This window comes from Tricharina praecox (assembly GCF_024521635.1).
Source record: "Tricharina praecox strain CBS 144465 chromosome Unknown BZA05scaffold_8, whole genome shotgun sequence".
NCBI lineage: Eukaryota > Fungi > Ascomycota > Pezizomycetes > Pezizales > Pyronemataceae > Tricharina > Tricharina praecox.
This window is the reverse complement of record NW_026250410.1, coordinates 825,680-849,707: the sequence shown is the minus strand read 5'-3', so window position 1 is coordinate 849,707 and position 24,028 is coordinate 825,680. Positions and strand designations below refer to the sequence as shown.

At 53.8% G+C, this 24,028-nt stretch overlaps 7 protein-coding genes across 7 annotated transcripts; 4 read left to right on the top strand and 3 right to left on the bottom strand.

Annotated features, from left to right (window-relative positions):
- Positions 1-1,936: 1,936 nt before the first annotated feature.
- Positions 1,937-4,556, top strand: BZA05DRAFT_335290 (glycogen synthase; the record flags this gene model as incomplete). The annotated part of the gene is made up of 7 exons (XM_051480757.1): positions 1,937-2,006; positions 2,097-2,194; positions 2,378-2,653; positions 2,743-3,795; positions 3,849-4,158; positions 4,215-4,407; positions 4,460-4,556. 7 exons carry the CDS (start codon positions 1,937-1,939, stop codon positions 4,554-4,556), a joined length of 2,097 nt encoding a protein of 698 aa, XP_051340856.1.
- Positions 4,557-7,346: 2,790 nt separating this feature from the next.
- BZA05DRAFT_393956 (tryptophan synthase beta subunit-like PLP-dependent enzyme) lies at positions 7,347-9,165 on the bottom strand. The gene is made up of 3 exons (XM_051483284.1): positions 8,873-9,165; positions 8,711-8,815; positions 7,347-8,616 (listed from the first exon to the last, which is right to left on the bottom strand). The coding sequence occupies exons 1-3, from the start codon at positions 8,976-8,978 to the stop codon at positions 7,724-7,726; spliced, it is 1,104 nt and encodes a 367-aa protein (XP_051340855.1). The 5' UTR covers positions 8,979-9,165; the 3' UTR covers positions 7,347-7,723.
- Positions 9,166-13,507: 4,342 nt separating this feature from the next.
- On the top strand, positions 13,508-16,001 carry BZA05DRAFT_371661 (uncharacterized protein; the record flags this gene model as incomplete). Its single annotated transcript, XM_051481686.1, has 3 exons — positions 13,508-13,702; positions 13,763-14,038; positions 14,227-16,001. The coding sequence occupies 3 exons, from the start codon at positions 13,508-13,510 to the stop codon at positions 15,892-15,894; spliced, it is 2,139 nt and encodes a 712-aa protein (XP_051340854.1). The 3' UTR covers positions 15,895-16,001.
- Position 16,002: 1 nt separating this feature from the next.
- BZA05DRAFT_393949 (uncharacterized protein) lies at positions 16,003-16,774 on the top strand. The gene has a single exon (XM_051483283.1). The coding sequence runs from the start codon at positions 16,015-16,017 to the stop codon at positions 16,324-16,326; it is 312 nt and encodes a 103-aa protein (XP_051340853.1). The 5' UTR covers positions 16,003-16,014; the 3' UTR covers positions 16,327-16,774.
- Positions 16,775-18,520: 1,746 nt separating this feature from the next.
- On the bottom strand, positions 18,521-19,525 carry BZA05DRAFT_324471 (ankyrin repeat-containing domain protein; the record flags this gene model as incomplete). The annotated part of the gene is made up of 1 exon (XM_051480465.1): positions 18,521-19,525. A coding segment is annotated over one exon (1,005 nt), but the record flags the coding sequence as incomplete, so codon positions are not given.
- Positions 19,526-19,714: 189 nt separating this feature from the next.
- Positions 19,715-21,248, bottom strand: BZA05DRAFT_335734 (uncharacterized protein; the record flags this gene model as incomplete). Its single annotated transcript, XM_051480784.1, has 3 exons — positions 19,715-20,093; positions 20,145-20,901; positions 20,951-21,248. Coding segments are annotated over 3 exons (1,434 nt in total), but the record flags the coding sequence as incomplete, so codon positions are not given.
- On the top strand, positions 21,201-23,611 carry BZA05DRAFT_263415 (uncharacterized protein). The gene is made up of 4 exons (XM_051480152.1): positions 21,201-21,825; positions 21,885-22,486; positions 22,547-22,636; positions 22,690-23,611. The coding sequence occupies exons 1-4, from the start codon at positions 21,448-21,450 to the stop codon at positions 23,516-23,518; spliced, it is 1,899 nt and encodes a 632-aa protein (XP_051340850.1). The 5' UTR covers positions 21,201-21,447; the 3' UTR covers positions 23,519-23,611.
- The last annotated feature ends 417 nt before the right edge of the window (positions 23,612-24,028 follow it).

Genomic DNA, 24,028 nt, shown 5'->3' with positions numbered 1-24,028 from the left:
ACCACACCACCGCCACTCCTCCGACCATAACTTCGTTCCGTATGTAGATGAGTACGCTCACAAACCGCCACCGCCGCCTCCTGGGCTCCTAGTGCATCCAGCTAACTAACCGGCATCGCACCGAATACCTAGCTCAGTCCGCACCAGCTCTAGAGTGAATCGGTATTCACTCAACTCATCGCAGCGATGAACTGAGGGGAAGCGCGCGTGCGGCTTCGGTCGAGCTGGCCCACACACATGTCCTCGTTGTCGAAGAGGGGGGTTGGCTGCTGGGTGTAGAGTATGGAAGATTCTATCGGCATGCACCACTTCACTCTTCACTCATTGCAAGCACATCGATAGTTTGATTGAAGTGAATTGATGATGGAGCATGATGCGGGTGCACGTAGATAAATAGATAGACAATCAAATGGGATTAAGTACGCAGAGTATGTAAGTTAGGTACTTCCACGCTACATGACCGCACGAGCGAACGCACGCACGCAGACACGCAGACACCTCACGGGTTAGAGTAGAGCACATTACGGCCCGCCTTCAGATGGCAATATCGTCCGTCGATGTGGTGGCTGTTTTTTTTTGTTCTCAGACCAAAGCTGTTTGGCCGACTGGGCCATAGCTGGGCTGGCCGGTCAGATTTCTGGGCTGGCTGGATGGCTCTGGCTCTGGCTGGCTGGTGGGCTGGCCGACTTGCCTCTCTCACCGAACTCGCACTAAACAAAACGAAACTCACTACTGACTTCATTGTTACACCGCTTTCACATTTCTCGCGCACCACCACCACCTCCTCCATCTCCACCAGTTCACCACCACTACCACCACTACTACTTGGTACTACCAGTACTACCAGCACCACCGCCACCAACACAAGTACCGCCAGTACCACCACCACCACCAATCTGTCGTCCTCGTCCCCCTCCTCCGCCGCCGCCGTGGCCACCACTCTATGCAGACGGTTAGGTGATGTAGAAAGTACTCAACGACGACACTGCTGCTAGCAGGCATTACCCCCCCTGGCCGCCGGACTGAAGCGAAGGGAAGATGGAAGAAGCAATAGCAGGGGAGGGATTCCGGTAACAGTTATTGGCGTTCATGCGGCCGGCCTCCTCCTCGAACTCGCGCCTGCCTTCATCCTCTTTTGCCGGCATCTTGATTCCTGCCCCTCACCCTCCCCCTCCTGCCCCTCACCCACCACCCCCCCACACACACACCTCACCCCCCCTACCCCTCCACGTTGCCCAGCTTCACGGCGCAGTACATTATTCCTGCTTCTCCTCCCTCCTCCCCACCTCCACTGCGCAATTGCACCCCTTTGCCCAGTAGCTCCAGCTCCTTCTCCTCCAGCGGGAAACAAAAGCAGCTCCATACGCCCACCACCACTACCACCATCATCTTCACCACCTCCACCAATCCATCCGTTCGTCCCACCACCTTCTTGAACCCCACCTCAAGAATACAACCCTACACACTCTCTCCACTCCCACAACGTATATAACCTCCCCATCTGCACGGCTTTTCCTTCAGACCCCCCCTCCCCCCCCCCCAATATCTGCGATCCAAGTTTACCGCATTCGCTGTGAAAAACTGCACGCACTTCTCGTGTCTCACAACCTCACCCTCCCATCCCCATCCCCAGTTCCAGGTGCGCCTCCGCAACTTTCGCCGCTTTCGTCATTGCAACTCAATCCACCCGTTACCCACCCCCCCGCACATACCCCCCCCACCCCCCGCACACCCCCCTCAGTGCCTCGTCCGTTGCACCGCATCGGCTTCCCCCCATTGCGTCGTTGACATCTGCCCACTGCTTTAAGAATCCGGAAACCTACTTAAGTATCACAGCTGCTGATACCCCGTCCGCTGTTCCAGATCTTCCTACTCCCTCCTCCCACAGAAGGGTTGAGTGTCGATTGAGCACGCTACGAAAATAAATAAAATCACAATGGCTTCCGGATCACGAGACGTCAAGAACCATCTCCTCTTCGAGATCTCAACTGAGGTCGCCAACCGAGGTGCGCATCTCCAATACCATTCCACCCCGTTGATTGGTTCTTGGTGATGGCTCTGGAACAGCTGCTGACTGGATCGTGTGCGACATGCAGTCGGTGGTATCTACTCGGTTATCAAGTCCAAAGCTGCCATCACAACTGCCGAGTATGGCGAGCGGTACTGCCTCATTGGTCCTCTGAACCGCCATTCGGTGCGTGCTCATCAACTCCCCTCTCGTCCTATGTCCCCTTTCCCCTCACAATTTCCTCCTCCTCCGGCTCCCCCGCCACCTTATATCCATCCCCATCCCTCTCAGTCGTACTTTCATCCGTTGGCGCATCCCCTTCTTCCTCCGAGTACACCACTAATCTCGGATTACGATCTACTTGGGCAGGCCGCGGTGGAAGTCGAACAACTCGAACCTCAGGATGAGGCGCTCAAGAAGACGCTCGCCTCCATGGCCGAGCGCGGTATCACTTACGTGTACGGACGCTGGCTTATCGAGGGTGCCCCGAGGGTGCTCCTGTTCGACACCAAGACCGGTTACAAGCACTTGGATGAGTGGAAGGGAGATCTATGGAGCGCTGCCATGATTCCTTGCCCTCCCGGCGATGATGAGACTAACGAGGCCGTTGTGTTCGGATACCTGGTCGCTTGGTTCTTGGGGGAGGTGAGCCGCTTTTTTTTTTTCTTTCTTCCCCGGACGGGGATTCTCCGGAAAAAAGTGGGGGCGGGGATTGACTGGTCCGTCGTGATTAGTTCGTCAGCCAAGAAACCGAGAAGGCCGTCATCGCGCATTTCCACGAGTGGCTCGCAGGTGTAGCTCTTCCGCTTTGCCGCAAGCGCCGTATCGACGTCACAACCATCTTCACCACCCACGCCACGCTTCTCGGACGTTACCTGTGCGCAGGATCCGTCGATTTCTACAATAACCTCCAGTATTTCGACGTGGATGCCGAAGCTGGCAAGCGTGGAATTTACCACCGTTACTGCATCGAGCGTGCCGCCACGCATTCTTGCGATGTCTTCACCACCGTCTCTCACATCACCGCTTACGAGGCCGAGCATCTGCTAAAGCGCAAGCCCGACGGTGTTCTGCCCAACGGATTGAACGTTGTCAAGTTCTCGGCGATGCACGAGTTCCAGAACCTCCACGCCCAGGCGAAGGAGAAGATCCACGATTTCGCGCGGGGGCACTTCTACGGCCACAACGACTTTGCTTTGGAGGACACCCTCTACTTCTTCACTGCGGGTCGTTACGAGTACCGGAATAAGGGTGTCGACATGTTCGTCGAGTCGCTTGCACGTCTGAACCACCGTCTCAAGACGTCTGGAAGCAAGACCACAGTTGTGGCGTTCATTATCATGCCCGCCCAGACCCACTCCTTGACCGTTGAGGCTTTGAAGGGACAGGCGGTCATCAAGGCGCTGAGAGATGCGGTTGGAGTTGTTGAGCAGGGTGTCGGAAAGCGTCTGTTTGAGCGCGCACTGAGGTGGCACGACGGAGAGGACCTCCCGACCGATAAGGAGCTCGTGAGCAACCAGGAGAAGATCATGCTTAAGCGCAGAATCTTTGCCCTCAAGAGGAACGCACTGCCCCCCGTGGTTACGCACAACATGGCCGACGACCTGACGGATCCCATCCTGAACCAGATCCGACGGGTGCAGCTTTTCAACCACCCATCGGACCGTGTCAAGGTCATCTTCCACCCCGAGTTCTTGAACTCGGCCAACCCCGTGCTTCCCCTCGACTACGATGATTTCGTTCGCGGTACCCACTTGGGTGTCTTCCCCTCGTACTACGAACCTTGGGTGAGTCGTTCGGTCTCGTGCTTTCATGGATGAGTCTGGCTAACAATCTTCAGGGTTACACCCCCGCCGAGTGCACCGTCATGGGTGTCCCGTCCATCACGACCAACCTTTCCGGCTTCGGTTGCTACATGGAGGAGCTGATCGAGAACGCGTCCGACTACGGTATCTACATTGTGGACCGCCGCAGTAAGGGTGTGGATGATAGTGTCAACCAGCTTGCCGACTACATGTTCGACTTTGCCCAGAAGAGCAGACGGCAGCGTATCAACCAGCGTAACCGCACTGAGAGACTCAGTGATCTCCTGGACTGGAAGCGCATGGGAATGGAGTACGTCAAGGCCAGACAGCTGGCTCTGAGGAGAGGTAAGCATATCCAACGACGGTCTGGATGATTGCATCGGAAGCTAACGCCTCACTAGCCTACCCGGCCGCGTTCGAGAACGAGGAGCCCTTCCCATTCTTCGACGGTACCGAGCAGAAGGTTGCCCGTCCGTTGTCGGTGCCCGGCTCCCCTCGGGACCGCACCGGTATGATGACTCCTGGTGACTTCCCGTCATTGCAGGAGGGTATGGAGAACTTGGACACGGACGATTACGTTGGCTGGAGATTGCCGTTCGTAACCCACGACATTCCTTATTGATTTCATGCACTGACGTACAATTAGTGAGGAGGAGGACACCGATGACTACCCCTTCCCCTTGACCCTTCGGCAACCCAAGACGACCGGCACCCACGTTCTCAACGGCGCGGTACCTGCATAAGCTTTGTGCCTAAAATATCCGGCGCTCACAGTTCGAGCTATTCAATGACGCAATGACGCAATGAGGCTATTTTTTTACCTTTTCTTTTTTCCTTTCTCTCCAATGGATAGATGGGGGGTGGTTTTCGACATGAGATATGGATGGGCATTTTTCTCTTGAGTTTCGGCAGATAACTTTTTCGTATGTGATAGAGGGGATTCTTTTTTCTGTAGCTTCTCTCATTCTGTTCGGTTCTTTTTTCTCCTTCCCTGGTTGCATCTGCTTGCTGACCGTCTACTGGATGAGCTTTGTAACTTTTGGCTATGTTGATCCTGACTGGGTGCGCTTCTGTGTGTGTTGATTTGTTTTTTCTGTTGTCGCTTTTTGTTTTTTTGCCGCGTTTATGCCCTGCCTGCATTGTGCTTCGACAGTACTTTTGCTTGCTACGTTTGTTTCGGATTTGTGCCCGTTTGTATCATGACGAGGTAGGGTGGGGGTGTATATGGGATGGAGATATCGATGGGATGGGATGGGGTGGGATGGGTGGCTTCGGCCTTCGGGAAATTCGATGGATCTAGGGGCAGATGGAATCTTTGGGATGGCTGGATGGATGGCTGGATGGACTGGATGGATGGAATGGGATGGGGATGAGGTGGAGGAACGAACGATATCAGTGGCGAATTCGAACTTTTTTTCTTTCTGCACCTCCTTTTTTCTCTTTCGAGTGTGAAGCGCGCGAATTTTGCTCAAAATCGTTTTTTTTTTCGGTGGCTTTTTTTCCTTATCCTATGACATGAATACTCTAGGTCTGACATGACGGCAGTGACGGGTGGTGCGTGCTGGGTGCTGGGTGGTGGTGGCGGCTCGCATCCCGATTCCCGCTCCGCTTCCCCAAACGAGCGAGCGAACTTCATATGCAGGGCCCTGAAGCGGAGGGGAGGGGGGCTGGCTGATAAGGATAGGATAAGAAACTCGGGGAGGGAGGCGGTGTGCATCTGTCTACATATGTTAGGTATGTTAGGTTTCGCCGGGATTTTATCGCGCATGTACTCTATGTAGATTTGACGTTCTGTTCTGTTTGCACAGCGGGGTTGGGGGGGCTGAACGATGGGGGCCGGGACGCGCCGGGATGGGCCGGGATCGCGGATGGGCTGGGATCGCGGATGCGGGTCATGGGCGGTGGTTCGGGGATGTGGGTCATGTGGGTCATGGGTGGTGGTTCGGGGATACGGGGATGCGGGTCATGGGCGGGGGTTCGGTGGTTCGGTCACTCGGGCGAGCACTCGGGCGGGCACGTGACGTGACGGTACCCATCATACCCAGGGGAAGCTAGGTACATCGGGCCGCTCGACGAAAGTCGGGTTGGAGTCTGGACAGCTATGGAGAAATGGAGTGTGTACTCACCATATACCGGTATGGGCGGATATTGCGAAGATCTGGATAGGTCGTAGGAAGTATGTACTATGTTACTAGGTAGGTGATAATGAGTACTCAAAAACAAAAAAACAAAAAAAATGAGGGTCGGTAGTCGGTGGACGGTGGACGGTGGATGGTGGACGGTGGTCGGTGGACGGTGGACGGAGACGGTGGACGGGAGCGGGGTGGAGCACTGTCTGCGACGGGGCGGGCGGGTGGGCGGCCAACGGGCGTGGGCCGCTGTGGTTTCAGCGCTCGGGTAGCATGTACTCTGCCTATGTACGCTCGTGGGATCGGTGCCGTGTCCACTGCAGGGTTGCTACTCCCGTCCCGCCCACCGCCGCACGGCTCCGTCGGTTCGGTGCAGTGCAGGCAGGCTGATGCTACATCTCGGACTAGGTAGCTGTGGATCTTGAAAGCCGGTTGGTGACGTGTTCTCCATAGGTAGTCCGGTCCAGACTGCAGTCAGGACGAGACGGATTGCCAAGCTTGATCCAGTCCCGTCCGTCCGTGCCTGTTTGAGGACGGGATGAAAGTACCTAGTTCGTCCCGTCCGCCAATTTGTTGGTCCGGGTTGGACTGCAGTCGATTGCAGTCCGATGGTGAAACAAAGTGCCACTCTTTTCGGCACTTACCCCGCCCCATCCGACCTTACTGGTGGACTGGTTCGTCCGACAGACACCTCTGGACGGACTGAATGTATGTAGTCTAGTCCCGTCCAGGGTCCGGACCGACTGGACTGGACTGGACTGGACTATGGAGAACACTGGTTAGTGATACCATGACCTCGCCGAATCGTCCCGCTGCCGGACCGGACCGGACTGCGAAATCTCGGACATGGATGTCCCGGACAGACATTCGGCGACCCGGACTAACTACATAGTAACTACCGGTCGAGTTACTGGTCCCTACCGATGGTGGTGGTGGCGGCGAGTGATTAAGTACCTACCTAACCTATCTACCGAAGCTACCTACCACCGTATGAACGACCAAACACTCTGCTCTGCTCTGCTCTAGTACAGTAGGTATCTTACGGTCTCACATTCTCCACACAAAGCAAGCACATACCTACCGGTAGGTATTGGTTCGTACATACATGCAATTATTCTACATACCGCGGTCTGCCAGGTCTGGATACCTAATAGCCTATGTATAGGTAGGTAGCGAACTCCAACTTCCACTGATCATTGATGGACCATGGTGGAGCTCATCTGTGTTTTTGATTTGGAATTTGGGAATTTGGGAGCACTTTCATCGGGACGAAGGCGGCACCGCTATGTACCTACCTTGTTCTATTCCAAGGGACGATCTTCAATCGCGACGGCGGGTTAATGTCTGCCCCGTTCATTTCATGCGCACGCAAGCACACACACACACGCACACACGGTGCATCGGTCTCTAACCAACACTGCTTCATTCGTTTAACCCGGGATCTCTCGGCCCCACCATGGTACATACACATCCCACCATCAACCATCCAACCATCCAACCATCAACCATCAACCATCAACCATCAATCGACACCGTCTCAACGGACCAACCATGAAAAAAAACATAAAAGAAAGAAAGGGAGAGAAGAAAAAAACGCCATGAGTGGGGGGGATTTAGAAACAACAAAAGGAACAGATGAGGAAGAAAGAAAGGTGGGTAGGTAGGTAATGAGAACTGGAACTGAAAAAGACAAATTACCACAACACAGCACAACGCAACACAACGCAACCGTAATACAGGTATATACAGCCAGCCAGCCCTCCCACGGATCTACCCACTCTCTAGTCCAGAACAGCGTACTTCTCGAGATGCGACGGAATGGCTTTATCCAGCCCCTTCTCCCTGAGCCACTTCTTGCTGAACAAGCGGTCTGCATATCTGTACGCGCCATCGCAGAGAATAGTAGCCACAGTCTTTCCGGGGCCGATCTTCTGAGCGAGCTGGTACGCAGCGACGACGTTCAGCGCGGTGGAGGCGCCCATGTAGAGACCCTCCTCGTCGAGCAGGCGGTAGACCATCTTGATCGACTCCTCGTCGGGGATGCTCAGCGCATCCGTGATGAGATTGATCTCCTGCTTGAGGTTGTCGGTGACGCGGCCCTGGCCGATTCCCTCGGTGATGCTGCCGCCGCTGCGCTCGCTGAGCTTCCCGCCGCTCTGGATGTACGAGAACAGCACCGACCCCGGCGGGTCCGCAAGCCAGCACTCCGTCTGCCCGTCTGACACCTCCTTCAGATACCGCGTCACACCCGCCAGCGTCCCGCCCGTGCCAGTGGCACACGTGAACGCATCGAGCTTCCCGCCGGTCTGCGCCCACATCTCCGGGCCGGTGGTTTCGATGTGCGCCCTGCGGTTTGCGGTGTTATCGAACTGGTTTGTCCAGACGGCGTTTTCCATGCGCTCGGCGTGGCGCTTCGCCTGGTGGTTGTAGTTCTCGGGGTTATCGTACGCGACGGCAGGCACGGGGAAGACCTCAGCGCCCAGCAGCCGCAGCAGGTCGATCTTCCCCTGCGACTGCGAGTCCGGCATGTATATCACACACTTGTAGCCCTTGGCGCGGCACACGTGCGCCAGTCCGATGCCCGTGTTGCCCGCTGTGCCTTCGATGATCGTCCCGCCAGGCTGGATCAGCCCGCGCTCCTCGGCGTCTTTGATTACGTAGAGCGCGGCCCGGTCTGTGGTTGTTCTTTCTGTTAGTCGCGAAGGTGGTGGCGGGGGAGGTGGGGTAGCGCTGCAGCAGCGGGGGTGGGGTTAGAATTATCTACGCACCTTTCACAGAGCCTCCGGGATTCATAAATTCGGCCTTTCCGAGGATTTCGCAACCGGTCTCGTCCGAGAGTTTGTTGAGCCGGATGAGGGGCGTGTTTCCAATGGCTATTATGGTTTACTATCGTCAGTAAAGTTTGGCTGCTCGGGGCGGAGAAAACGTACCGCCGACGAAGCCATTAACCTTTCCTTGCACCTTGCCGACCTTAATGCCGTATGGAGAGGCGCTCTCCGCTGCAGTGGCGAAGCGGCGGATGCTTTGACGAAACATCTTTTCGTAGAGAGAGGGGGGACAGTGGTGGTGGTGGCGGATGGGTGACGGTGGTGATGGGGAATTGTGACGGTGGAGACGGGTTTATTTGGGTTATCGGGTGCTGCAAACGGTACTCTGCTCGTGCAGTTTTTTGGAAAAGAGTTCGGCGTAATACCTAGGCGATAAACATATGCTCTTCGCTAAATCTTATCTGATCTCATCGAGTAGCCCACTTGTCTGCTCTCATTACACATGAACGGCAACTTTTCTTGGCAGGGCGCGGTTGAAGATTTTATTCACATTCGCGGATCATGTTTTCATCAATGGCAGAACCAAATAGCCATGTCGTATTGGTACAATTATACGGCTATCTCCCTCCCAAATTCTTCTCGCCGCAAGTTTCATTCTCCACCACCACCACCACCTCCTCCTCCTCCTCCTCCTCCCACAGCAACAACCTCCCAGACCAACGCCGACACTGTGTGGAACGAGTAAAGCAAGCACAGGGAACAATCGAAATCAAAGGGAAAGCAAATAAAAGCAAGATCGGTCAGAGATTCAAGAAAATGATGACACCTACCATTCAAACATGCCGGCTGATTCTCAGCACTTATGCCCACATACGATTGTTCATACCCCAAATGACAAGTCATCTCTCCGTTCAGTGTTTTCGCCCACACATAAAACAGGTAGACTTGGCACGGGTATCTCATTCATACTAAATTGATGGGTTTGCGAGTTAGTAAGAGCGCAACATTGGACAGGAGACAGAATCAAAGGTGCGTACCGTCGGGCCGGAGGGCGTCGTAGCGGTGATTCTCCTCGCGGCATGATTTAGCATTCGGACAATTCCTTCTGCTGGTGTGTGGTGATGGGGTCTGCTGGCTAGCTTGGCTTGCCAGTGACTGTGGAGGTGATCAAACGCCGAAGTGACGACGAGACCACACCTCCGAGGACATCGATCCGGTTTTTGCGGGTATTCGAACAGCCGGAACGCTCGACCGTTGCGGAACCACCCTTCTTTTTTTTTTCAAAGCTCTATAGGCCGAGCTGGCTGGTCCATCCGAAAACTCTTCTTAAAAGAAGATTCGGTTCAACAATCCCATCTATCCTTTACAGGACGGACAGGTGCGACATCCACATACTTTGCAGCATAGCTTAACATTCAAAATCTAGTCCGGCGGAGATAAATCTCTAGCCGACTCTTGTTTTGTTGTTATCATATCGCTTTAAGTATCGCTCAGAGTGTCGACCCGACGTTTCGATTCCGAGGACATTGGCCGATGTCCTACTCGAAAGAAACCGTTCGGGAAGCGAATCTCATCTCGATCGGCGCGGATGAGGATAACCAAGGAAACTATATGTTCTTTCCTGGAAGCCTACTGTCGTGGCGTCAGCAGTGAACCTCAAAGCTTAGCTTTCACGACCAATCTGGACAGCGCAGCGCAGGGATGAGCAGGGCCAAAAAGATGGCACGATAGTGAGGTATAAGTACCGCAAGGAAGAGACGGGGAAACGAAACATAGTTTGCGTTGGGTATATTGGGGGGGAGGGGGGTGGGGGAAGTCAGGGGGAAAGTGCTGGGTGGGGTATGTAAGGTAGGGAGGAGGAGGGGCGGAAAGGGGAGTTGAAAGGACAGCTGTGGTTTATAAGGGGTAGCTAGGGCTTGGCGTGCACGCTAACTTGGCGGCGTGATCAGCATGAAGTAGAGTTCCAGAGTGACAGTCCGAGAAGCACCGGAACGTCTCGACAACACCATTCACACCAGTTTTTGTCACGGTCCGATCCTCCCAGAGCCCGAGAAGAGAGTTATAACTGTTGAAAATAGGCAGGTATATAGATAATGATCTTCTATTCGATACAGAAGAAGAACCTATCGTCTACGGTGAAGACCTCTATTTAAGACTGAGAGGCCAACAAAGTTGGCCGCCGAACAATGTTGGCCGCTCATCAAAGTTCGCCGCTCATCAAAGTTCGCCGGGCCCGCTCATCAGAGTTCGCCGCCTCGTAACCATGGACTCGTCGATGGTCCATCGTGGCCGTCGAGACTCTTCCACCGCCAAACCTTAACTCGTGCCTAGATCTCCGGGCGACCAACTTTGACAAAAACGTTATATAGGCATTCGGCATTCAGCTCTGTCCGCGTGCAGAAACTCAAGTCGTTGATTTAGTTTTTGCCGTTGAATCGGTCGGACCTGAGGACGATTCTGCGCTCCAGCGCCAAATCTTGGCATCCGATTGGGTATGTCACTTTCTATATCGGTAGTTCCCCACACTCGTCATGATCGCAACCGGCGCCGACAGAAAGAAGCCCTGCGCCACCTCAACGGCGCACACAAGAAGCTGGTGGGTCCGGATGACGACATGCTCGCCGACCACGTTGCGCAGATGCGGGTCATACATACAGTAGGTTGTCTGCCACCGCCGCCGGACGGACAAGCCATTCGATCGGTCCCATCACTGGGTGGGAGGAGTACCGTAAGCTCCGGCCATGTTTTTCCGACATCGTTGATCTGGGTAGCCCTGCATCCGACGCAGCCGAAGCCTTTCGTGTGTGCTAGTACGCTTCGCCTGTACTTTACTTTCGTCATCGAGGAACAAAGAGGACAACGAGATGTGCTGGTTGCCATGGATACTCTACCGGCTCCGCTGATGTATGTACTCAAGTGGCGAAAGTCTTTGGACACCTGCGCTGGGGTTTTGGTAGAAGGCGTCCCGTTTACTCGTACTCACTCGGCTGGCCGTACGTTTGCACCAAGATAGATCCACTGACGGAGTACTGGACATTTTGTACCTTTGCTCTGGAGTATTACTTGCTACTACTAGTAGTACTGTATTCACTCACTTACGAGGTAGCCAATATCTCAGATCTGGCATTTTTTGCTGTTGGCGCACAGATTATTACCTGAACGGGAAGTAAAACAAGCAACAGTACAGAATCTCTGTTCATATCAGAGGCCAAGATGCCAGATATATTACACTATTGGAGCACCTCTTGAGTGAGATATTACGGCATCATACGTTGCTCTGCTCTACCTACGTCTCTACGCTTCCTTCGCGATGCAATTCAACGGCGCGGTAGGTTCGCACGGCTCCTCGAGCCGTGCACGAAAGCACATCCATCTAAGCGTACCCGGGCTTGAAACGGCGCTTGTACGCCTCCAATTTCCCTTCCGAGGCATCTCCTTTCTTCGCGTCTGTCCACGGTGAAGAGCCCTGCTGGCAGGCACAGCCACAGGCCAGGTCAACACTATCGACGAGGGCCGCAATTGGCTGTTATCCTCCGGTGGCTACTTTGGGAACTGCCAGGCCCACGAAACGCGGTGGACATGGGGTGGGCTGGCACCTCTCTACTCTATCGCATCGTAACCGTATCGTGTGCTTATGCTTATTTTACTTCTCTTTCCTGCAATTATTCGATGGCAATTGTTTCATGCTCCGTGAGGCGTCCAAACATCCTGCTTGCTCGTGTTTCGCACGCACACCTGCGCCATCGTGACTGGATGGGGATGATTGCAACTATGTCGCCCAGACCAAGGAGGATAATGCATTGGAAGACGGCGGGGGGTATTGCGTGTTGATTGGCCACCGACGAGAGATCGTCGAATGTCACGATGCACCATGACATCCAGTGGGGAACCATGATCCGCTGACAGCCGCTAGATCATCGGGTGTGTCTGATGATACATACCTGCCAACCCCAACCGCCTCCGCAGAGTGGCCGAATGCGCACCGGCGGTGTACGAATTACTAGTCTGATGCTAAGTCACTCTAGAGCACCCATTCGTGCTCTGGACTTGGCTTTGCTTCAATGGGCGCACGCAGATGGAGGTATTCCATTCGGACTGCAATCGCGGGCGTACGTATCCCCATATGTACACTTCCATCGTGGGCATACGTATCCCCCCAGATGCATCTCGCCATCTCCTGCGCGCGCGGGTGCTCTCACGGTGGTGGTGGCCATGTTGCACCACGGCGGCGGCGGTGGTGATGGTGATGGTTTGGTTGGCTCTGTGTCGTTCTGCCGGTTGCGGTTGTTGTGTCGGAATTCATGTGGCCGTCCGTCCGTTCCCATGGAGAGGAAGACCACAGCCCGTCGAACGGTGCACGGCAGGCGAGAAGGCCCCCCCTTCCCACCCACCCCCGTCTCTCCCCTCCATCCCCGTCCCGCCATCTCTCACGGCCCACCGCGCTACATCCGACTAACCACTGCCACCCCTGTTGTCGAAGGCACAAGCCCGTCTCTTCCCAGGTTCTTAAACCGACCTGCATCCCCCACAATTAGATTTAGATACCATACCATCTCCACACGCCCCGTAGTTACGTCGAAGACGAAACCACTCGAGCAGAACACCATCCCGATCTCACTTTCCCTGCGTCCACCGTCCCTCCCTCTCCCCGCTGAACCATATCACATCAGCCATCGATAGTAACAGTACCAACCTGTCGAATTACTCCGATTCAGTTAAACCGCACACGCGACCGAAACTATAGCCGACAATATCAACCAGTTCCAGAACAGCCCAGCCCTACCCGCAACCGCAATGATGGAAACCGAAACGTCCCGACACGCACCCCCATCACGCTACAAGACAGTCCGTCGGAAACCGGCGGCCACTACCGCTGCTGCCGCCGTCGCCGCCGTCGCCGCGGCACCAGTCCAATCAGCCCCGTCCAGCCCCCAAAGAAAGACGCGACCGACAGTGTCGGCGGCGGCTCCTCCGAGGCTGCTTATCGATTCGGTGACTTCGTCGCCACGGGCCGACCACTCGGAACATCATCACGTGGACGACCAGCCACAGCAATTGCAGAGACACAGATCGAAGTTCAGGCAGATACTGCGTCTGAACACGTCCACGAAAGATCACACGGCGCCGACTGCGACGCTGTCGACTCCTGCGCAGCACCGCGACCGGGACCAGTACAGGAAGCTGGTTAAGTCGCCGGAGAGATCAGAGGTTCGGTTAGCCGAGAGCGTGGAGGATGAAGAGAGGCAGAAGGCAAGGGAGGATGCTATTGCGGCGTTGGAAGGGAAGAAGAGACGGCCTTCGAAACCGAAGAGACCGTTGGATGATACGGTGAGATTTGATATCCTATATTTTCGCGGTGTTGTTGGTGGTGTTGTGGGCAGAAAAGAAGTGGAAGAGGGAGAGAAAGTTTCCCCTGGGTACTGCAGCTACTACCGTAGCACACAATATAATCACAACCATCTGGTGAAAAAAACCATTGCTGACGACTTTGCGTGTCTCGTTCCCATTGTTTTCAGGCCTACGATCTCAAAATCCAACTCCACCATGAAGCGCACGTCCCAACCACTCACCCGATACTCTACAGCACCGATGCCGGATCGCTTCTGCAGAAAGTGCGGCCAGGTCATCAGCGGTGTCTGATGGAAGTGTGGCCGAGCCTCGGCATCCAGCGTCAGGTTCGCTACTTTGAGCAAGTGTCGGATGTTGTCAACACATGGGACGCCGGTACTACACCGCACCTGCGGTTGGCAAAGAACGTGTGGGGAGAGACCATGGCCACACTTGAGGATTTCCCAAAGGCCGAGCCGACCATCGACGAGACTATGTTCTACTATTACGTTACTGCGGACAAGAAATGGTCGAAACGTTCCGTCAGTATTGGCGGTAGCCAGTTGAGGATCTTGAAAAAAGACAGACCATACGACAAGGACTACCTGCAGACAATCAACCTTGACAACTTTGACGTATACGCGTTCACGGAGACATTCGCACCCAGCAAACAGCTGAAGTGTCCCACCAAGTTCTGTTTCGCGCTGAAATCGCAGCACAAGCAGAGTCTGTTTAGCAAGAACTCGGTGTTTGCGTATTATTTTGCGACAGATGACAAGTCCGTCTTTGCTCGTTGGTATGCCATCGTTCGGGATTTCAAGGCGCGCTTGCTCGCAGAGAAGAAGGGGATTGCCCATTGGATCACCGCTTCCAAGGATGAGCCTGTGCAGTCTCCGGGCCAGGAACGCCTCAATCCCTTCGCTGATGCCTCGCCGACCAGTCCCCAGCGCGGACGACACCACGTGAAGCCTCTAATCTCTCCCGAGGAGCTGGCAGCACCACCTGCTCCATTGGCTGATATGGCACGCTCCAAATCGTTGCATCGCGGTAAATCCTTGAAGCACTCGAGAAGGGACCGATCACCATCAGTTCCGGTGATCCCGACCGGACTGCCGATGGGCGAGGTGTTCTCCCCCGGTGGTCTTCTGGGATCTGAATATGAAGAGAAGAGGAAAGTGGCCTTGATGGCCTTCAAAGAGGAGAGAGCCAAGGAGGGCCTACACCGCTCCAAGACGACTGGAATGCGCAAGCCACCACCAACGGATCGCCCGCAATCTTCCGACTCTCACACCTCGGAACCCAACGCCGCGCTGCAGCGCCGGGGAACCGTCAAGCGACCTTCCACAGCCGGCAGCCGCGAAGCCGCCAACCACGGCACGCTCCTCAGCTTCGGCGCCGACGAAATCACCACAGCGCTCCCCCATCACCGGCGACGCGACAACACTGCCCTCGACCGCGAAGGCGGCTTGATCTCCCTAGCCACCAGCTCCGACATCCCGCCCATCCCCGCCTCCGCCACCACCTCCCCGCTCGCACGGCGACCCACTACCGGCGGGAAGAAGAAACCGCTAGTCTACAGCTCAGAGGAAGAATACAGTCCCTTCACGGGCACGGGGCTCCTGGCGATGAACTTCCACAGCGCCGGTACGGCAGCGACTGGGCACGGTATCAAAACGCAGAGGGATGCGATGGCCAAGAACGGCGAACTCAGCCCGCTCGTGGATGTGGGCCCCAGGAGCATCTTTGCGCCCGGAAGTCTGCTCGAGCGCAGAGAGAGGGAAACGGGCCCCACAAGCCTGAGGCCCGTCATCGATAGGGACCCCCATAGTACCGATGATGATGATGAGTTCAGATAGGTACTTCGTCGCCCTTTCGTTTTTTATCAATTCTTCTGTTTTTTGCTTGCTTGTTTTCTGGATTTTGATGTTTTTTTTTTGCTTGCGGTTTTGGGGATGGGGCGGGGATGGGAGTCGGGGATGGGGGTTGGCGTCGGTACACTTGCTTTATTGCTTTCCTGCTTGCTGCTTGTGGCTGGGCTGGGGTTCTTTTTTCTTTCTTTGTTTGTTTTCGTTTTCGTTTTCGTTTTCGTTTTCTTCCGCTGGGGATTGTTCGGAGGGTTCGTTGCTATTATACCTATCATACGCTTTTGCTTTCTTCTTGTTTTTTCTTTGTCTTTTTCTTTCAGGTTCGGTAGTTGTCTTCAGTACTCTTCAGTACTTAGGCAGGAGGAGCCTTTTACTCTACTCTACCATATCGGCCAGAGGACTTTTGTTTGTTTGTATGTATGATACTTCTGGACTCTACCTACCTAGGTACCTAGTCTATCATAGAAACGATGAATCATGCATGACGGTGGCTTGGTTTGGTTTTGCGGGTTACTTATGAGGTAGGTACTCAGTGTATTTTATCATTGCTCTACGTACCTGGTACTGGATTTATAATCGGTTTCTTTTGCTTTTGCTTTGTATGATAGGTACTCTATACAGACTACTTGAGTGGTTACTAGGAAGTGGGAAGTAGGTGCCATAGATACTATTGGTAGCTGGGGCAATCGACGGGATTGATCTGTTGTTTGTTGTCTGTTATTGCGTTTCCTCGACTGGCTTTTTTTTTTGTTGTTGTTGCAATATTGCCGTAGTAGACGTCCGCGCCGCTGGGCGGGAATCGGCACGGGCACGGACACGACTACATAGCTGGCACGGCCGTAACTACTATATAGCGGGAAATAGTTGAACGGCACGATTCGGGGGTACGGGGGGGCGGGGGGGCGGGGGTGGAGATGCCGTATGTGATGTGAATGAGCACCCGGCTGTTGCCGTAACTACTGACTTAATGTATGTAGGAACCGTGGGTGTGGGTGTGGGTGTGGGCGTGGGGAAGGGCGTGGAGAAGGGCGGGCTTGTCTGGGCTTGTCTGGGCTGGAGGGGCAGTGATGCCTTCCTTCGTTCGGGCATGTTTGTGAATTGTGAATTGTGAATTGTGAATTGTGAATTGTGAATTGTGAATTGTGAATTGTGAATTGTGAATTGTGAATCGTGGGTGCCTCTGTGCGGTATGGTGGCCGGTATACCTATACCGTAACTCCACGAGGGAAAGGGATGGGGGAGGCGGGAAAGGAAGGGAAGGGAAAGGGAAAGGTAAAAGAGCGGGTGGGAATACCGGTAGATATGGTATCTACGGTATCTACGGAAAGGAATGAATTATGGAATGAAGGAATGGCGGAGAGCAAATACAAAAGTACACAAACATACAAACACACATGACAGCGACGGAAATTCTCACTCTCACTCGGAAGATATGTACCTACTACCTACTGCATATTACATACCCATACCCCACAAATACAGGTATCTAGCCTATACATACTACAATGTAGGTAGCATCCCGAAGCCGAACGGGAACACAAACGGGAAAGCAAGAAGAAGAAAAAGACGTGAGAGTCGAGACGCAAGACCAAGAATTTGCCCTTGGTTGCCGTCCGTTGGCTACCTACTTAGTTAGACATGAATATTGCAAACCCAGCCCGCCCGCACGGAGCGGCGGAGATTTTCCGCAAGAATCCAGAATTGCGATTCTGCAATATCACTGACAGCTCGAGAGTCAAAAGTTGGAAGGTGGAAGTTGGAAGTTAAAACCGGATGACCACACCGATCCACATGGGCGCCACGAACTCACGGAGCACGATGAGGCCGCAGACGAAATATCGGGAGCGGTGCGGAATGCAACGCCATGGTACGAAGTATGAGGTAGGTAAATACTATTGCAGCCTTGCAGGATCGGAGCTCGGAGCTCAGCGACAGAGATGGTATATCTACACGACGAGCGATGCCGCCGATCCGGACACTGGATTCCGGACTGCTTCGTGAGTCCAAGTCCAGCTCGAGTCTCCGCGCTCGTTCACTGATCAAAACGCCAATCGGTCGATAATGGGATACGGTTGATCGGAAGAAGAACCACTGGAGTCTAGTACTTATCTACTCCCTTTGATTTTTTTATAAATATGGGGTGGCAATATATAGCGTACTGTATGTTGGTTGTTTGAAGGCAAACCCACAAAGCCTTGGAGGTACCAAGTATATCCCTTTCGGACTGAGGTTGTTGGTTCTGGAGCCATCACTCGCTCACCAAACGCGGACTGATTTCCTTGCAATCCTGCGGGCAAAACTACGCATGCGAAAGAAACTGAAGATCTCTCTCTCTCTCTGCGGGCAATACATACATCGAAATCTCTCGCGCTCGAACAGTACATAACAAATCCGCAACTAATACGCTCACCACGTAGGTAAGTATGCACTAAAACCACTTGAATAACTGAGAAACACACCATCGCACTCTTTCATGTACCTCGTCAAGAATCAACGAAATTCACCATCACTTGTGTAGCTTAATCGGACACTTCAGTCGGTTATCGATCAGACACTTCGCAGAGCATCAGTCAGGAAGTTCTTGGAGTAGCTTGAGCCTTATTTTACCTTGATGAATCGCGCCGGCCCTTCGCAACCGCTCCATCACTGCAAGATAGCCTCCGTCCGATGCTGCTTGTAGGGCTGTTCTTCCGTCATAATGTGCTGGTTCTGCGTTGACATCGGCCCCCTTCTCCAAGAGTCGGTCCACTACCGCAAGGTGGCCTCCGTCCGATGCTGCTTGTAGGGCTGTTCTTCCGTCATAATGTGCTGGTTCTGCGTTGACATCGGCCCCCTTCTCCAAGAGTCGGTCCACTACCGCAAGGTGGCCTCCGTCCGATGCTGCTTGTAGGGCTGTTCTTCCGTGGATCCCTGCTGGTTCTGCGTTGACATCGGCCCCCTTCTCCAAGAGTCGGTCCACTACCGCAAGGTGGCCTCCGTCCGATGCTGCTTGTAGGGCTGTTCTTCCGTCATAATGTGCTGGTTCTGCGTTGACATCGGCCCCCTTCTCCAAGAGTCGGTCCACTACCGCAAGGTGGCCTCCGTCCGATGCTGCTTGTAGGGCTGTTCTTCCGTCATAATGTGCTGGTTCTGCGTTGACATCGGCCCCCTTCTCCAAGAGTCGGTCCACTACCGCAAGGTGGCCTCCGTCCGATGCTGCTTGTAGGGCTGTTCTTCCGTCATAATGTGCTGGTTCTGCGTTGACATCGGCCCCCTTCTCCAAGAGTCGGTCCACTGCCGCAAGGTGGCCTCCTCCCGATGCTGCTTGTAGGGCTGTTCTTCCGTCATAATGTGCTGGTTCTGCGTTGACATCGGCCCCCTTCTCCAAGAGTCGGTCCACTACCGCAAGGTGGCCTCCGTCCGATGCTGCTTGTAGGGCTGTTCTTCCGTGGATCCCTGTTGGTTTTGCGTTGACATCGGCCCCCTTCTCCAACAGTTGGTCCACTACATCCGCGTGTCCATTCCCTGACGCCCAGGAGAGTGGTGTCCGTTCTTCTGTTCCGACCTCCGCGTTGACAACGACTCCAGCTTGTAACAGCACTTCGACGATGTTGGCATGACCGGCCTGTGCTGCGCGATGAATTGGCAGGTAACCGTCGGCATCGGGAGAATTTTTCATGGTCGATAACCCGGTCCGGACAACTGCAAGGTTCCCGTCTCTGATCGCGGCATGAAAGCCTTCTTCGCTGGTGTCAATCGCAGGTGGCGAGTCCGGACCGTGCTCCTTTTCAAAGTCGTCCGCATCCGACTCCGAAAATTCTCCCACAGACTCTTTCTCATTATCGTCGCTGGAGGCTCCGGGAAGTATGAACAAGGCTATCTGTTGCATGTGATGTCCGAGGTGACTCTGGAGTCGGCGTGGGAAGTATGTCTTCTTGCACAGAGGGCACTCTTGTACAGCTTCGATCGCTTCTTCGGCACGTTGGACAAACACTTCGGTCTGTACTTCGTCTGGATGCCGTGTTTGTAGATGCTGGCGGAACATTTCTTTCGAAGTAGATGACTCTTTGCAAGCATTGCAGTTCCACTCCCGTCTATGAAAGGCTCGCTCGTGTTCAAACCATTCCTGGCGGCTGGCAAATAGGTATTCGGATCGGACGCAGAACTCGAAGGTGCAAATATATGGTCGCAAGTCCCTGTAGACATGTCTCCTGGGTTGAGTGTTAGGACATGTGTTACTGCGCGGTAGTAGCAGCACTTACATCCATGACATCTGGTTGGTGAGTGAGATCAAGGTGAAACAGTATGGGCATTGGAAAGGCACGCCGTCGAATGGATCGTCCTTGGGAGGATCAGGGACACGAAGTTGTCTTGCCGATCCTCCGGAAGAAGAAGAAGAAGATGTGTAAGTAGTCTGCGAAAGCCCACCCTCGGAGGGAGTTCCTTCAAATTCAATTGGGCTAGGTTCGTGATACTCCTGTATGGTCGGCTGTGCGAAGGTTGATACTGTAGTGGCGGTCTGGGTAAACTCAGTACTAGGCTGAACTATAGATGCACTCTCAAAACGGAGGGGATCGGCTTTGTAGGTCGTCTTTTCAAAGAGGTCGGCTTCGTTCGTCGTATGCCAATGGCCGACAATTTTCTCATGATGCTTTTTGTGGTAGCGAAGCAGTTGTCGCCGCTTGGTATTGGCCTTCCCAAGGCGCTGGATCAAGTAATCTTTCCCTTCAATCTCTGGAAACTTTTCCATGATATGAGAAATGTCGAAGTGTTTGAAGTGGGACATGTCGATAGCGGCACACTTTTCGAACCTATCACGAGGCGTTGGATTTTGGGTGGTAATCGAGAACTTGTACAGACAAGTGATGACATGGGATATTTCGGTTAAACATTCTTCAAATGGAGTCCGCAGGAGCGTCTGTTCTTCCTCGAGTTCTGTGGCCTCCAAGGAATACCAAGATATGGCATCGGACTTAGGTAGGTAGGAATCATGATAATTGCCGGATATGATGTCACCCGCTAATAACGTCAGATTCGCTCGAGAGACGGCAACGGTGAAGAAACAAACCATCTTGAAGTGCAGTGATCAAGTCCTTCAATAGTTCGATCACCAGTTTCTTCACACGTGTTGCTTCCCTGAGACGGTGATCGAGCGATAGGCGATGATTTCTTCTGTGGGCTCCAACATTCTCGGCCCAAACTCTGAATCGTCCACACTCGTCCCGGATGGCAGGGCCTATCGCCGTAGTACCACGATCCTTGGACACAAGTGGGGAAAGGGCCTCTGAGTTCCCCAAAAGCCGGACAAGTCGAACGAAGAGATTCAGGGATTCGTTGCAAAGCGGCAAAGTGGTGAGTTCGGCCATGACTTTACTGTTCCTATGCATGTAGGACACCTCTTCCCAACTCAACCCAGCCGCTCGGTTCGTGCGGGGGAACGCTGCCAGCCCAAGTTACCATCATGCACCTTCATCCAATGAGAGGGCAGCACCCCAATCACATAAGCGTAGGTTGGTTGCAAGGGCTTGAGCCGCAGTCGTGTCCTCTGCACTTCTCCTTACGACGATGGTTACCGGTATCGAAGCGGCGGGGCTAGCTCTTGCGGTGTTTCCCCTAATCCTCAAAGGCCTGAAAGTTTACCTGGATGGCGCACAAATGATCCAGGACTTGGCGGGTTGGAGGAGTGTCCTCAAGCGACTCGTCAGGGAACTGGATGTCGAATGCATTTGCTTCGAAGATGTTTGCAGCAAGCTTCTCGAGGGAATCGCATCATCGAGGGACGCGACGGAACCCATGAATGGAAACGCCTGGGATGACCCCGATTTGCAACGCAAGCTCCGGGAGCGGTTAGGTTCTGAGGCTACCGCAAGGTTCACAGAACTGATGAAGGAGCTGCATCAGCTGCTTAAGGAACTTAGGGACGAGCTTGGGATTCACGACGAGGTGTGATTCCAAACATTTCCAGCCGAACTATAGATGTGCTCGATGCTGACCTGGTGCAGTCTGTGGAACCCAACCGCCAGACCTGGGGCCGTATGAAGGTTGTGCTTCGAAAGGAAGACGCGCTGAACGACATCTCCAGAACGCTCCGGCTTCTCGAGCGATTGGCACAATGCAGAACAAACTCGGTCACGAAACCACCCCGACAGAATACAAAGATCTACAGCCGCTTCCGAAAGAACGCGATCGACCTGTATGATACGCTGTTGAAAACTTTTCGCGCTCAGCAAACCTGCCGTTGCTCAGCACCGCACAATGCAAATTTACGACTAGAAAGAATACCAAACCAGAAGTCAACTACTCCGAGCCCGCGATTCAGTGTGCTCTTGTCGTTTGACGTCTGTTCGGACATGCAATCCGAATTGCTGTTGGCATGGCGTGAATTCGAATTTCGGCCTCTCGGCGATCGCAACGGCCTGGAAACAGCCTGCAAAGACACCGAGATACGTCCCATTACTCCAGTCAGACGCACTGCGACCCCCACTCCGGCGCCGGCTATAGTGAAGCCGGTGGAAAGACGGCGAGATATCATTTTCGAAGGCTTAAAAATTTACCTCCGGTCGATCTTCAGAGGTAGAAGTAGCCCACGGACACCGATTCGAGAGTAAGAAACCGGCCATACATAGCATCAAATGATTGTCGTATTAAGCTAATTATCTGTTAGTAAAAAGATAAGGAAAGCCGTTTCTTTCGACCGAGACGTCTCCGCAGTACCGCGGGGCACAAGCAGTTTACCAACGGTCAAGACCCAGGGGTAGGTAGCCTTGGAGTGTCGGTTTGGATTGAAGTTTATCTGATCCCTTTCAGTGAACAGGCAAAGAAAGCCGTTTCGTTCGCCATAGAGACTTTGCCAAAAGCGACGATCCAAGCCCCACCGAATGCACGAGAGATAACCGACCTTTGTGCACTCATCGCGAGCGCCGAAGGTAACTCGCCCGACCTAGGAGTACTCGCTTCCGATAAGAGCTGGATTATCCGGACGAGCCCGACGTCCTGCGAAGGCTACACGGCCGAGTTTGTCTCACTCGATCAACTCTTACAAAGAGAAGATCTCGACCGCGGTGATCGATTAAGACTCGGCGTAGAATTGGCGTTCTCGCTGATGCATTTGCACACCACAGACTGGCTGGATGAGAGCTGGGGGGCGTGCGATATTCTTTTTCCTCAGAAGGCCACCCGGGCGCGGGGCGTTTCCGGTGAAGAGATCATGATCCTAGGGGCGGTTTTGAGAAAACCTGTAGTTCGGCGAAGTTTCCACCCTGATCGGCATTATCGGCAAAAATCGAAAGCGACGGCAGAAGTTTCCATCTTGACGAGCAACCAGAGCCTATTCTCGCTCGGCGTTGTCTTGATTGAGCTCTGGTTCGGAAAACGACTTCAAAACCTTTTCAAGCCCCAAGATGCAGTTTCCGACAATAAGTATGTCAACGACTTGGTCTCAACTTTTCAACTCGTTGCGGTCGTAGAAGAGGAGGCTGGAGAGATATATGGAGGTGCTGTGAGGCGTTGTATCCGTGGCCTGGATAGCGCGGTTAAATCCTTGGACAATGATGAATTCAAGAGCAAAGTTGACACGGAGGTGGTATCAGAATTGGAACGCAATTGGAATGCGTATGCAGTCAGTCTGGAGGAGTAAATATCGTAATGCGTACTCTGTTGTTGTCTTTATTCTCAAGCTCAAGTAATTTCATAATTTCTGTTGAATTAATGTCCTCGCCGCAGTTCAGAGAGATCCGCCCGAATAGGTGGGTAGAGATAGTCCATGAACAAAGTGTGATGGTGATGGTCGTAAAGTACATAACTAGTCCGTCCGAAAACAACTCCCGGGCGGACTGCCAAGACACAGTCCAGTCCGAGGCTCAGGACGGACTGGACTATGGAGAACACTGCTCGATGGAAATATGGTCGCCTCATTTCTTCTCACTCGGCTCTCGGTGACTTTCCATGGTCTACCCAGGATGAACTCCCGATAGACCTCCGCCTGGTTTCCGCGCCGGGAGTCCTTGCGCTCCAGGGACTGTGAAGTATGTAGAAGTTAGTAGATACCTAGGTTAAGGTTTGGCAAAGACTCGCCCATCTCATCGCTCAGAATGGGCAGCATGCGGTCTTCGAGATCTTCTCTTGGCCATCACTCCACGCGAGCCGA